At 36.0% G+C, this 13,308-nt stretch overlaps 1 protein-coding gene across 2 annotated transcripts in view; it reads right to left on the reverse strand.

Moving 5' to 3' along the window:
• Positions 1-6,521: 6,521 nt before the first annotated feature.
• Positions 6,522-13,308, reverse strand: part of LOC107690346 (tumor protein p53-inducible protein 11-like) — a 68,350-nt gene continuing 61,563 nt past the window's right edge. For both annotated transcript variants that reach the window (XM_016488646.1, XM_016488647.1), the window contains exons 4-8: positions 11,215-11,273; positions 9,254-9,302; positions 9,042-9,138; positions 7,615-7,716; positions 6,522-6,934 (exon numbers count right to left, since the gene is read on the reverse strand). In XM_016488646.1, the coding sequence (XP_016344132.1) occupies positions 6,801-6,934; positions 7,615-7,716; positions 9,042-9,138; positions 9,254-9,302; positions 11,215-11,273 (441 nt within the window). In that variant the 3' untranslated portion in view covers positions 6,522-6,800. The remainder of the gene's footprint in view (positions 6,935-7,614; positions 7,717-9,041; positions 9,139-9,253; positions 9,303-11,214; positions 11,274-13,308) is intronic.

Consider the following 13,308-nt stretch of genomic DNA (forward strand, 5'->3'; position numbering starts at 1 on the left):
ATAGACTGTATGACACAGGTTACCATGGTGATCATAGTTGCCGCCAAAGTCAGAGCTCTGCAGTGTTGTGCAAGTTACTTCCAAACTGTAATACATTATAGATTACTTGTTACTGTTATTTAAAAGTAACTCCTTACCTTACAATATTACTGTCTCAGAATTGTAATACGTTACATGACTCCTGTATTACTTTTGAGTTACTTTCACCAAAATGGTAACACTTTATTTTAGGGTCTCTTAACTAGTTGCTTATTATTAGCATGCATATTACTAGAATATTAGCCATTTATTAGTAGTAATTAAGCACATGCCTTATTCTACATGACCTTATTCTCTACATCCCTAATCCTACCCAATACCTAAACTTAACAACTACCTTACTAACTATTAATAAGCAGCAAAATTCGTAGTTAACAGTGAATAAGTGTTCCCTATTCTAAAGTGTTACCATACTTAACATTCTAAAATGACTAAATGTACTGCAGAGCATTTTACATCCAGTAGAGGGCGATATGGTGTAGCATAATGACTGTGGGCTATCCAGGCTACTGACAATATAGCTTATAATTGGCCAAGTGAAGGCTCAAGACAATGCAAGAAAGGATGACAGCCAGAATCACAAACGATCCAAGTCTGTTAAAAGTATGGTAGAGGTAAAGTGATTATCTGGCAATATCTGTGAATAGCTTGGGTCTATTCATATTAGACACAACAGGACTAATAGGCTATGTAAACTCGCAGTATGTAAAATGCCATGACAAGATGCGCATATGTCCATCTCGCGCACGTACAGTCTTCTGCCATCTTCACCCATTAGCCACTTTTCCATTGGCCAGTGCGAGCCGGGGCTAATAGCCTCGGACCTCGAGCACGGAGGCCGAAATCATGCCGCGTTCCCACCGTTGGGCCAGTAGCCTCGCGGCACTCCGCCCTAAACACGACTGGACTATGTCACACAATACAAAGTTCCACCAGTGAGAGGGAGATGAATGAAATAAATCGCTAAACAAATATATCAGAAGCTGTCGTTTAGTCTTTATTTACAAACTTGGACACCACACGCGGCTATTGACTGACCACGAACAGGAAATCGAACTTATTTGCGGCATTTTTGATTCGTTAATGTCTCGCGGTCTTGCTGTTTTTTTTTGTTTTTTTTTTCAAAAGTCGCAAGGTTTAGTTTTTGCGCTATTTTTAATTGTTCGTAAAACCTACTTTTTCGTATTCGGTTTGTCTGATTCTCACCAAAATTGGCTCAGATCATCTTCACACCATGCTGGCAAAAAGTTAAGGAATTCAAGTTGATTTGTCCAACCGTTCTCGAATAACGCATGAAGCAAGAGTGTCTTGTCTGCAGACTGCAAATAGAGTGAGTAACTTTACCGATTTTTATTTTATAACCTTAAAACGATGCTAAGTTTACGTAGCCAACCTGAGAACTGCTAAGAAATAATAATGAATTCCCGATTGCTAGTTTTATTGATTATTACGTTGTTCTTAATTCGTGGCCATGATTTAATTAAGCTAAACCTCGTTGACATAATGACTACAATAAGTAAATCTACAGCCTTTCTGTCCATGCAGCAACTGATGGAAAAGGGGGTCTTTTTTTATGATGTTGTATTATGTGTTATTGCAAAAATGAGTATATACAGTATATAAATATGCATTCTTGAATCATTCTCGAGTCTTGTGTCTTGCCTCTCTACAAACTTTTAAATATCTGGCTGTAATTTAGTGACTGCAAATGCTGATTTCATTTGATTCCATCTTTATTATACCTGATAATGAGCTAGTTAAACTTAAGGGGGCTAATCAATATACAGTATATTTCAAGAAACTAAGAGATTCTCACCAAAATTGGCTCAGATCATCTTCAGACCATGCTGGCAAAAAGTTATGGAATTCAAGTTGATTCGTTCCACCGTTCTCGAATAACGCACGAAGGAATTCTACGAAAAGCACGTAAAAATGGATGTGAGGATATATCTCCGCAACGGTTTGGCGTATTGAGACCAAACTTGGTGTGTGTTATAACAAGCATGACCTGAGACTACCTGCAGTGTTTCGGCGCAGTGCCCCCTAGTGGTCAGGAGATATAAAAAAATGCATATTTTTGCTTATAATTTCTGAATGGTTTGGCCAAAAATCACAGAACAGTCTCTTTAGATTCGGTGCATCATGCCGAGTCGAATCATACCAATTTTTTCCATGTCAGCCATTTTGGGCATCGGCCATTTTGAATTTTGTCAAAAAATGCAATATTTTAAGAACGCTTAGACTGTTATTACGAAAATCAGTATCCATCTTCTGCACCATGCCCTGATGGCACTCAAAAAGTTTGGGCGCAGCGCCACCTTGTGGTCAAACGTTATAAAGCAATTTATAAAAATGCTAATAACTTTTGCATCCATTATAATATTGTAATGAGACTGATGTTTATAGATTCCTTGCATCATGCTGAGAACATCGATACCAATTTTGCCATAATTGGCTGAACTTCCTGTCCGCCATTTTGATTCATGTTGAAAACCTACTTTTTCGAACTCCTCCTAGACCGTTAGTCCAATTTTCACCAAATTTGACTCGGATCATCTTCAGACCAAGCTGGCAAAAAGTTATGGATTTCGTATTGATATATACGGTTTTCGTTTAGCGCATCAACTAATTTGCTGGAAAGATGCCAAAATGCATCTGAGGCTGTATCTCTGCAAAGCTTTGACGTATTTGCACCAAACTTTGTATGTGCCATTGTCACCTCACACTGACCACGCCACACCAATTTGGTAACAGCGCCATCGATTGGTCAAGAGTAATAAACCATTGATTTATTTTGATTGGCATTAGCCTATTGCAATGAAACTGGTCTCAAAATATTCCTTGACTTATGCCGACAACATACATACCAATTATGCCTTAGCAAATCCGAACTGCCTGTCGGCCATTTTGATTTATACTGTAAACCTACTTTTTCGAACTCCTCCTCAAGCTTTGGTCCGTTTTTCACCAAAATCGAGTCAAATCATCTTCAGACTGTGCTGACAAATGTTATGGATTTCGTGTCGATAGACGAAACCGTTTTCGTACAGCGCTGCTACAAATTTTAGGCATGGTGCCAAAATGACTCTAAGGCTATATTTCTTCAAAGCTTTGACATAATGAAAACAAACTTTGTGTGTGCCATTGTCACCTCACACAGAACACACCAAAATGATTTGATTACAGCGCCACCTGTTGGTCAAAAGTGATAAGCCATTTAATCATATTACTAGTGGTTGTATTTATGATTTTTCAGCCATTTCAATTACAATCATCCTAAAATTGCTTTTATTACTCATTGTTGCATTTGGTCTGATGCTCCATGCCATGCATAACTCCTCAATTTGCCTCTGGAGTGCTTGGCCCCGTAATTGCTGCTTGCAGCTATATTTGGTATTTTACTTTTATCAGTTATAAGATACAGGTTTCTATCCAGGCATAAATTTGTTAGTAGAGCAGCTGTGTTTAAGCTCATTTTAGAGTATGGTATATCTATCTGTCTGAGCCTGTTGGGTTAGGGTTAGGAATTTTTATCAAATTCAAGTCTCTGTTAAGTGTAAGGTTAAAGCCTGTTTATGTATACCAAACACATTTTCATTAAAAGAGTAAACATTTTTATTTCACATACAACTTTAATGTAATTTTCTATAAGAGCTGGAACTGCTGAAGTCTGATCCCATTACTGTTACAATGCAAATTATCAGACATAAGCGTTAACATTTGTTAATAATGTGTGAGATTAATCTACTTGAGCTAGATTATTCATTCAAAAAGAACAAAAATTTGCCTAAAAGGGTGAAGATTACACAAAAGCGCAATGATAACAGAGTACAACTTATTACATATAAAATAATATGGAGTTGCATTTTCAGAAAATTTGGCACTTCTAATTTGCAATTTGGCAAATCTAAATGTATATTTAGTATAGTTATGAAGTTACAGTTATGAAGAATAGCTATGAAGAGGATACTAATAATACAAAGTACTAATAAGTACTAATACAAGTGCTCAAGGGGGTTAAAAATTCTAGGAAAAACTACAAAAACAGTTCCTAGAATACCTTTAATGTGTTACAATTTGCCAAGGTCATTACAAATAACCATACAGGTCTCTTTTCCTTTTTTAATAGTTCCAGGCAAGTTCTGTTTTAAACAAGCTGTTGTATATGCTGACAAAAGGCTAAAGCTAGTGTGAAGTAAAAGCTTATTATTCAAGTCATGCATTATTTGGCCACAAAAAAAAAAGACCTTGAATGACAGTTGCAATAAATGTACATTTTCTTTATTCCAAAAAGATAACGATGCAGGTTCATAACAGTAGTATCTTTCAATAAAATATTTACACACACATTTAAAAAGTACATTAACATCCCTTCAGAGGTATTATGTATACCATCGGCAGACACCTGAAGCCACTAGCAGCTAACTGGATATTATTTCTAATTGCATGACAACACAATTCTCATCAGGAGCTGTGAATAACAAAATGATTCATGTTTGGCATTTGCCATCATCATATTTAGCTGGGCGAGTGTTAAGAGGGTGAGAGCTTGCTTTTTAATGAGAGGTACAGAACATCCAGTAACAGCCATGCCTATTCTGAATTACTAGTTAGGACTGATTTGGTTTTGTGTCAAAGAAAATGTATCTACAGGACAGCGAGATTTGAACTATGAACCTTGTTCCCATGTAAAGACAACAAATAGTCAAAATCAGACTGGCTTGTGAAAGAAACATGAGCCTCTACAATGCTGGTCCTTTGAACTTCTTTATTACTTATTTTGAGCCATGTGTAAGCGGAGGTTTGGAGTTGGGCCCGGTTAAATGCAAAACCTAATTAAACCCTGCCAAGAGTAACTGCTACTTTTGTCCACATACTGTACATAAACACACACTTTGTTTCTCCACTGAAGCTCTATCATATTTGAAAACAACCAACAGCACGGTAGCCTCATACGCAACATTTAACAACAGATATTTACCGTACAGGTTCTTCTGAAATGTATTCCTTCCTTCCATATAGCCAATCAACATTTTTCCAATATCCAAGTTATGCTATTAAAGTTATTTAAAGTGACGTAACATGTGGCCAAGTATGGTGACCCATACTCAGAATTAGTGCTCTGCATTTACCCATCCAAAGTGCACACACACAGCAGTGAACACACACCCGGAGCAGTGGGCAGCCATTTATGCTGCGGCGCCCGGGGAGCAGTTGGGGGTTCGGTGCCTTGCTCAAGGGCACCTCAGTCGTGGTATTGAAGGTGGGAGAGAGCACTGTACATTCACTACCCCCACCTACAATCCCTGCCAGTACGAGACTCGAACCCACAACCTTTGGGTTATGAGTCCGACTCTCTAACCATTAGGCCACGACTTCCCCTAGTTATAAAGTTATAAAATGCTTCCAATTCTATTATGCTTTTCATGGGTTGTCACTGTTGTACTAATGGACACTTTGGAAAATAACAGCAAATACAAACAAGGCAGCAAACGTGTAACTACATACACATGATTCATTTTGATTTTGCAGTTTGTCTCAGAACTCGCACAAGACGACTTGTTATCAAGGGCATACAAGATAATTTCTGGACTGAACAACTCAGACAACAAACATGCAAGTTATACCACAAACCTTAAAAAAAATCTAAATTAACTTATGCAAAAACTTTTGGGCAGGCCAATAAATAAGCAACTGGAGAACTGCAAATCAACAAAAATATATATATACAGATCAGTTGAAGAATACAAACACCTGGCAGTGTGCTGACATGTGGAACGCTTGTGCAGTTTAGCATATTAAGGCAATATTAGGGAAAAGTGAGGGAAAATACTGCTACATTGCTTGTTAAAATGAAAGAAACATGTCATTGTACTACACAACCATGTTCCACTAAACGAAAAAGGTTTCTTGTTCATACACACTGACATCTTGATGAAAACGAACTTGACACTAAGAAAAAAATTGATAAAGTTGTTATCTGAAATATGAATAATTAGTTCAAACCCATTAACTGTTTAACAATGAAGTTCCTGAAACAGTCCATGCACCAACTAGCCGACTAAGCGAAGTAATGAACCTGTTGCGTCTGTCATCCATAAAGTATAACTATGCTTTTCATAACCATTCCCATATAAGAACTAATTCGATGTAGAGCAGGTTGTTCCTAGTTCAGTGATACAGCATTGATACAAAATACACCAACCAGGAACAATGTTTTTACTGCTCAAACACTGAATGACCTGCACGTAAAACACACACATTCTAGTGTTTTCTAGCCACCCTCACGCACGTCACATGACTAGGAGCTCAAAGTCATTGGCATTATTACATGAAATGATTTACAGTTTTGTTGATACCATAGCTACAGACAATTACGCCAGCAGCAGTCCAAGCTCGGCTACGGTGTGCAATACTTTACACGATAAACGGTGAATGAGGAGGGCTACACTGTGACTGCACTATCCGAAAGAAAAATGGAATTCATTTGACCATATTGTGAGTGTTTCCCATTAAAAAAAAGAAAAGAAAACAAAAAGAGATGGAGTTGCTCAGTAAAGGCAAACTCCTGTGTGTAAGCTGAAATCAAAATAAAGGCCTTGGGGTTGGCGTTGTCCTTGTGGTAGGGCTCAACGCCAGGTGAACAGGTTGATGTTGTTGGTCGTGTCACTGTTCAAAGCTTCTGATGGAAACTCCAGCCCAGTGGCCCGTCACTCAACTCCCCAAGCACCAGGTGTGTCGTAACGGTGCTTGGGGGGCTCTCAGATCTTCTTGGGCCGGCGTCCCAGATGGTAGTAGTAGGTCAGCGTGACAGTGAGGAAGAATACGCGACTGAGGAGGAGGAGGATGGCAGCATTTGGTAGGGAGCCCAGCTCCACCAGAGTGACGGAGGTCACTGTAACATAGTGAAGCGAAGATATACATGATCCAAATATCAAAGAGTTTGGAGAAAACACATGGTAAATGTATCATAAATATCACAATGACTAATTACACTTACAGTACTGTTCAAAAGTTTGTAATGTTTTGAGCAATATATTTGTATAAAAACCCCTTAACCTGTTTTATTGCAACGTACCAGTGTTTTCGGCATTTTATATTACTCTATGCTCTTTTTTTCTATATCAGCTTAATAGTTTAATTAGAAATTAATATTACTTCTTCAAAATGTTTCAACCAAATGCATATGTGCAGCAAGCCATAGACAATGTATGTTACAATGTGCTTGTATGTACTTGAATTATGTACTTGTACTTATGTAATGTACTTTTTAAATTCGACTTCTGTTGTTCCGATTTTCTTTTGATATCTTGTTGATAATTTGTCTCTGATTTTATCTGTGATTTTTTTTTAATTGTTCTGCTTTAAAATTTATTTTATCTGATGCTGTAAAGCACATTGGTCAGCTGCTGCTGTTTTAATTGTGCTATATAAGTAAATTAAACTTGAAACTCAAGTGAATGAATCCATTGAGAAACCCCAACCACTAGAGGGCAGTAGCATCATGATAGTAAAGGGCCCATCTAGAGCTGACCAGACACAGCATGCATTAGACTAGTTCTTACTGAGACAAACCTAAAAACTGGATGGCAAAGTAGCAGGCCTCGCTAAGTAACGTCCATTGGATGATAACTTTCTCAGCAGTGTACAAGCCATTCCACAAGATCAGAGAGAGACCTGCCAAAAAGAAGGCAAATAAATGAGAAAGTGTTATATATATATATACTGTACACTATTATATTATTCAAAAGTTTGGGGTCAGTAAGATCTTGTTAACTTTTATCAGTAAGGGTGTATTAAATTGATCAAAAGTGACAGTAAAGACATTTATAATGTTACAAAAGCTTTCTATTTCAAATAAATGCTATTCTTTTGAACTTTCTATTCATCAAAGAATATTTTGATTTCCACATAAATACTAAGCAGCATGACTGTTTTCAACATTGATAATAAAAAGAACAATTTCTTAAGCAATCAGCATATTAGAATGATTTCTGAAGGATCATTTGACCCTGAAGACTGGAGGAATTGCTGCTGAAAATTCAGCTTTGCCATCAGGAATAAATTGCATTTTAAAATATATTAACATATAAAACTTTCTGATCATATAAATGCAGCCTTGGTAAGAATAACAGATTTATTAAAAAATCCTACTGACCCCAAACTTTTGAACGGTAGTGCAAGTAAACAAGAACAACTTGTGACAGCTGAACATTAAAACAAATCTCAAAAGTCACAACATTTATTGATATGCTTCAGTATACAAACTACCAGGATTATAGTTTGTATACTGAAGATAAATGACCCTTTAGAAGGTTTGAATTACTTTATTTTTCTTTATGAGGTGAGTTGAGATGATATTTTAGTTTAGTACAGTTTAGTTAGTTAAACCAATGAATAAATGCAGTGAATTTTAGAAATGGCAGATTAAGAGAGAGGAAATGTTGAGTAAGATGACACAAATGTTCCAGTGAACTAAACTTAATTAAAGGTAACTTATCACTGGGGGACTGAGACATAAAATGTTCACCCGGAGACACCAGAGAACAGCGGCTGACACATACTGACAGATTTAACAATTACCAGGAGAATTAAATGAGTATTATTAAAAATATGTCTCATCTATTTAATTTTTGAGGGCAAGATTTGAAAAGGGAGCAGGTAGAGAAGGGAATAATTGCACTACTAATTTGTGCAAATTTGTTGTCTGCAGTGGGCCAGAAAGAGTCAGATTTAATGTGCAATTAAATGAATGAACAGCGGAGAGCGTGCCGCCCCGCAGGGAATACTTCCTCCTCGCTTCTCTTCACAATCCACTGGCTGACTGGCCATTTACTCGCATAACAAATACACAAACACACATTCTAAGAGTGCCTCAATATATTCAGAGGAGTCTTTTTATGGCCCATCAATAGATGTGCTGACCACATGACAACCTCTAATTAAGAGTGTGAGAGATCATTAGGTTATTAAAAATACAGAATGAAATCAATATGACTTACTGAGAATGGCCCCTCCATAGAGACGTATAGAGACACTGGTGGCTGTTTGTTCTTGATCAAATACAACTTCATACAGCTGGCTAGGGAAGGCTAGGGCCTATAAATCACACATTTAAAATCAATTATTACTGTATAGACTCATTTAGGATATTAAAGATAGTAAGAGAGTACTGGTCCTGAGAACATATGGAGCTTAAAGTATTGAACCTTACCATAAGGGCCATGACTGTGAAAACCACAGCGGAGAAGAGGATCCATAACCTTGAGAAAGGGAAAAACATCAGAGTCAGCAGAGAAGACGACTAGCTTAGATGATGTATTTTCTATTCTAAAATGCCAAGGGAAGTTTAGCAACAATATACAGTACAGAAGGGTTCAAAAGCCTGAGAGGAAATATCTGGGATACATCTGGATCTGGGATTGCATTTAAACCTGGAAATAAACTTAAAGGGGTCATATGATGCGATTTCAATTTTTCCTTTCTCTCATAAAGAAGATCTGTAAAGTTGCAAAGACTAAAGTCTCTTTAAAGTACAACGAACAAGAAATATTTTAGATTCTGACCAATTTTAGATCACTAATCAAATAAGCAAATTTGTGACATTTATTTGACTCTTTACAGATGGTCAGATGTTGTTCTTCCATTGAAGCTCAAGATGGATCATCTCAAATCATGCTGGAGAATATGATCATCAGGTTTTACAAAGTGCTGCTCTCATTACAGCAAAAGAGAGACAAACCACATGTTCGTTTTCACTCCAATTGTTATGCTGATTATATACACTATCATTCTTCATTTTTTTGTAAAAAAAACAATTTATTCAGCAAGGATCCATTAAATTGATCAAAAGTTAGAGGCATTTAACCTATACAAAAAAATACATTTCAAATAAATACTGTTCTTTTGAACTTTCTATTCAGCAAAGAATCTTTAAAAAACAATAATCATAGTTTCCACAAAAATATTAAACAGCACAACTGTTTCCAGTAGTAGTAGTTGTAGTAGTATAGTTTTTAAAGCCATGTCAGCAACTGAGGCTATTTTCATGCCAAGAACTGAGTTACAATAAAAACAGTAAAGTAAAAACTAAAAAAAAAAGCACAGCAGTTACGATTATGGTTACATTTACATATGACAAAAATTCTAAAACGTTACTGGTAAAATCTTACTAAACAAGTCCTTAAGTGAGCTTATTGAATAAAAATGTTGAATACTTGTATTAAAAGCAGGACAGTCCAATAAAATGTTTCACAACTGTTTCCAACAATAAGAAGAAATATTTCTTGAGCACCAAATCAGTATATTAGAATGATTTCAGAAGGATGATGTGACACTGAAGACTGGAGTAATAGATGCTGAAAATATATTTAAATAGAAAACAGTTATTTTAATTTGTAATAATATTTCACAATATTACTGTTTTACTGAATTTTTAATCAGCAGCCTAGGTGAGCATAAGAGACTTCTTTCAAAAACTCACAAAAATATTACCTACCCCAAACCTTTGCACGGTAGTGTAATTTATCATTTAAAAATGTATTTTTGATGAGCATAAGAGACTTCTTTCAAAAACTCACAAAAATATTACCTATCCCAAACCTTTGCACGGTAGTGTAATTTATCATTTAAAAATGTATTTTTGATGAGCATAAGAGACTTCTTTCAAAAACTCACAAAAATATTACCTATCCCAAACCTTTGCACGGTAGTGTAATTTATCATTTAAAAATGTATTTAACAAGAAAAAATGCTTCAACAGTGGTTTTAGACTTTTGGACCCCACTGCATATATTCTAGAAATGTGTTATGTTCTTGAATGGTGCAAAATTCAAACAGATCTTGAGACTTCACAAGCGACTCGGCTAATGCACATAAATTAGAAGCTAATAATATCGCAGGAGATTCTTCTTACATAAATAATTTGCTTTAGTGTCCAGAGACAGACGCGTTATAATACACGTTACTTAAACAGCGGCTGGATTTGTACAATACTTAAGCTCAGGGTTCAGCTGGTTCATCTGTGGCCTGTCAAAATTACTGTGCTTTAATTAAAGGCCTGCTATTTTCTGTATTGGTGACAGGCAGACTGTAATAAATTAGGTTTATAAGAGCAAACTCCCCTAAGCACTGCAGCGTAGAGCGCGGCGGAACAGCACAGGGATGTGGTCTTACCTCAGTCCCATAGGCTCTCGAACTGCAAACTTGATCTCATTCCCCAGCATCTGACTGATCTGAGAGAGAAGAGTAGTGGAAGTGAGGAAGAAAGAAAGATGGGAAGAGAGAGCGCAAGACACAAGAGAGACAAACACTACACTCAGAATAATAAAAAATGGATATATCCTGCAAGAAGTGACAATTCTGACAGAAACCTCCATTCTGAATTGACTTCGGAGGAACAAGAACAACTATATCATTCTGAAGCATGATGAATTGATAGTGCATGGTGAGTTGTCCACAGTTGTGTGGTGCTAATCATTAATTTAAGTGAAGAAACCTGTTGTGAACGCTGACGTCTGGGGGCCACCGGTTGATAGGTGGATTAATAATCACACTATATTATACATGAAATCCAATTTGATAACAAATTAGCAAATGCAGCCACCCACATTGTGTGTCTGATGATTTCCACAGATTCACACATATTCAGGTTTATGGCTGTCATTCAATGCATCCACCTACTTCTTCATAGCTGTTAAACAAAGATGGCAACACTACAAGGAAATAAACGTGTTGGCAAACTCAATTGTTTAATCACATTTTTGGGAGGTGACACTGTTCTATCATTAGCAGCATATCACGGGTTTCCATATGGCTGCTTAAAACAGTTGAAAGATAGAAAAGAGCATTTATTGCTCCTAAAGGAGCATTTTGGTTTCTAAGGAAATCTATTACTTCAGAACCAAGAAACTAATTCACACCAGTAACTTGTCTTGTTAACTAGCCATTAAAATAACAAATTCATTAAAATCATTTGTTACAGGAATCACACTAGAACTTCATTGTAGTTCATTAACAAATGACTCCAATGAGTTACAGCATTACCAGTGTAATATGATTTAAACAACAAATAACTATTTTAATGAATAGTTAAAAAAGATGGGTCACTGGCTTGAAAGATTGTCCTGTATCATTTACAGCATTATGGTGCAGTAATATTAGTGAAATTGCAGCAAAATTTCACAAGCAAAAAAAAGTCCAGCTTCTACTGTCAATAGCATAGAGATGTATGAAGCACAAAGACATCACTTTCAAACCAAGCAGCTTTCTGTTTGTCAACATGGTGAACTCATGTGACCAACTTAAAAATGAGTGAAACCTGCATGGGCAGAGTTTTTCGTCCTCGCATGAAACTCCTAAATGTGAAGATTCCTATTGGAATGACAGGATTTTGCACACAAAATTTGCAGAGTAATAGAAAATGTTCTCTAAATTAAAAGTGGACATTCTCCAAGTTAAATGGACATTATAACTGAAATAATCAAAATGAATGAAAGCAGAATCGAATACAGTGCCTGTGAATCAGCACTGAATCTGGAAAATTAATACACAGTCCAAATGGCTATTTCTATCATCCAGTGAAAGTTTTGTTTAAAGTACACTATCGTTCAAAAGTTTGGAGTCTGTAAGGTTTATTAATGTTTTTGATAGATCTTTTATGCTCATCAAGGCTAGATTTATTTGATCAAAAATACAATAAAACTAGCAATATTGTGAAATCGTATTACTTCATCATTTATCATTTCAAATAACTTTTTTTACTGTAGTATTTTAAAAATGCGATTTATTCCTGTGATGGCAAAGCAGAATTTCAGCATCATTACTCCAGTCTTCAGTGTCACATGATCCTTCAGAAATCATTCTAATATACTTATTCAGCACTCAAGAAATATTATTATTATCAATTTTGAAAACAGTAAGTTGTTCAGCTTAATATTTTTCAGAATTCCTTGATTAATAGAAAGTTCAAAATATTTTTTAATAGTATAAACAAATTATAAATGACTTTATTGTCACTTTTGAGCAATTATGCCCTTACTGATTACAAGTATTGATTTCTTTACCAAAAAAAAAATACGAATTTATATATATATATATCGTACTGACCACAAACTTTTTGAATGATAGTGTATATTATCAGCAAAACAGTGAGTGAAAATGAACATGAATGTCAGAATGTCTTTTGTTTCTGGTTTTGTGGCCTGAATGTTAAAGGGGTCCTATTATGCTCTTTTACAAAGTCTTGATTTTGTTTTGGGGGTGTACTAG

This window comes from Sinocyclocheilus anshuiensis, unplaced genomic scaffold (assembly GCF_001515605.1).
Source record: "Sinocyclocheilus anshuiensis isolate Anshui unplaced genomic scaffold, SAMN03320099.WGS_v1.1 scaffold609, whole genome shotgun sequence".
In the NCBI taxonomy this organism is placed as follows: Eukaryota; Metazoa; Chordata; class Actinopteri; order Cypriniformes; family Cyprinidae; genus Sinocyclocheilus; species Sinocyclocheilus anshuiensis.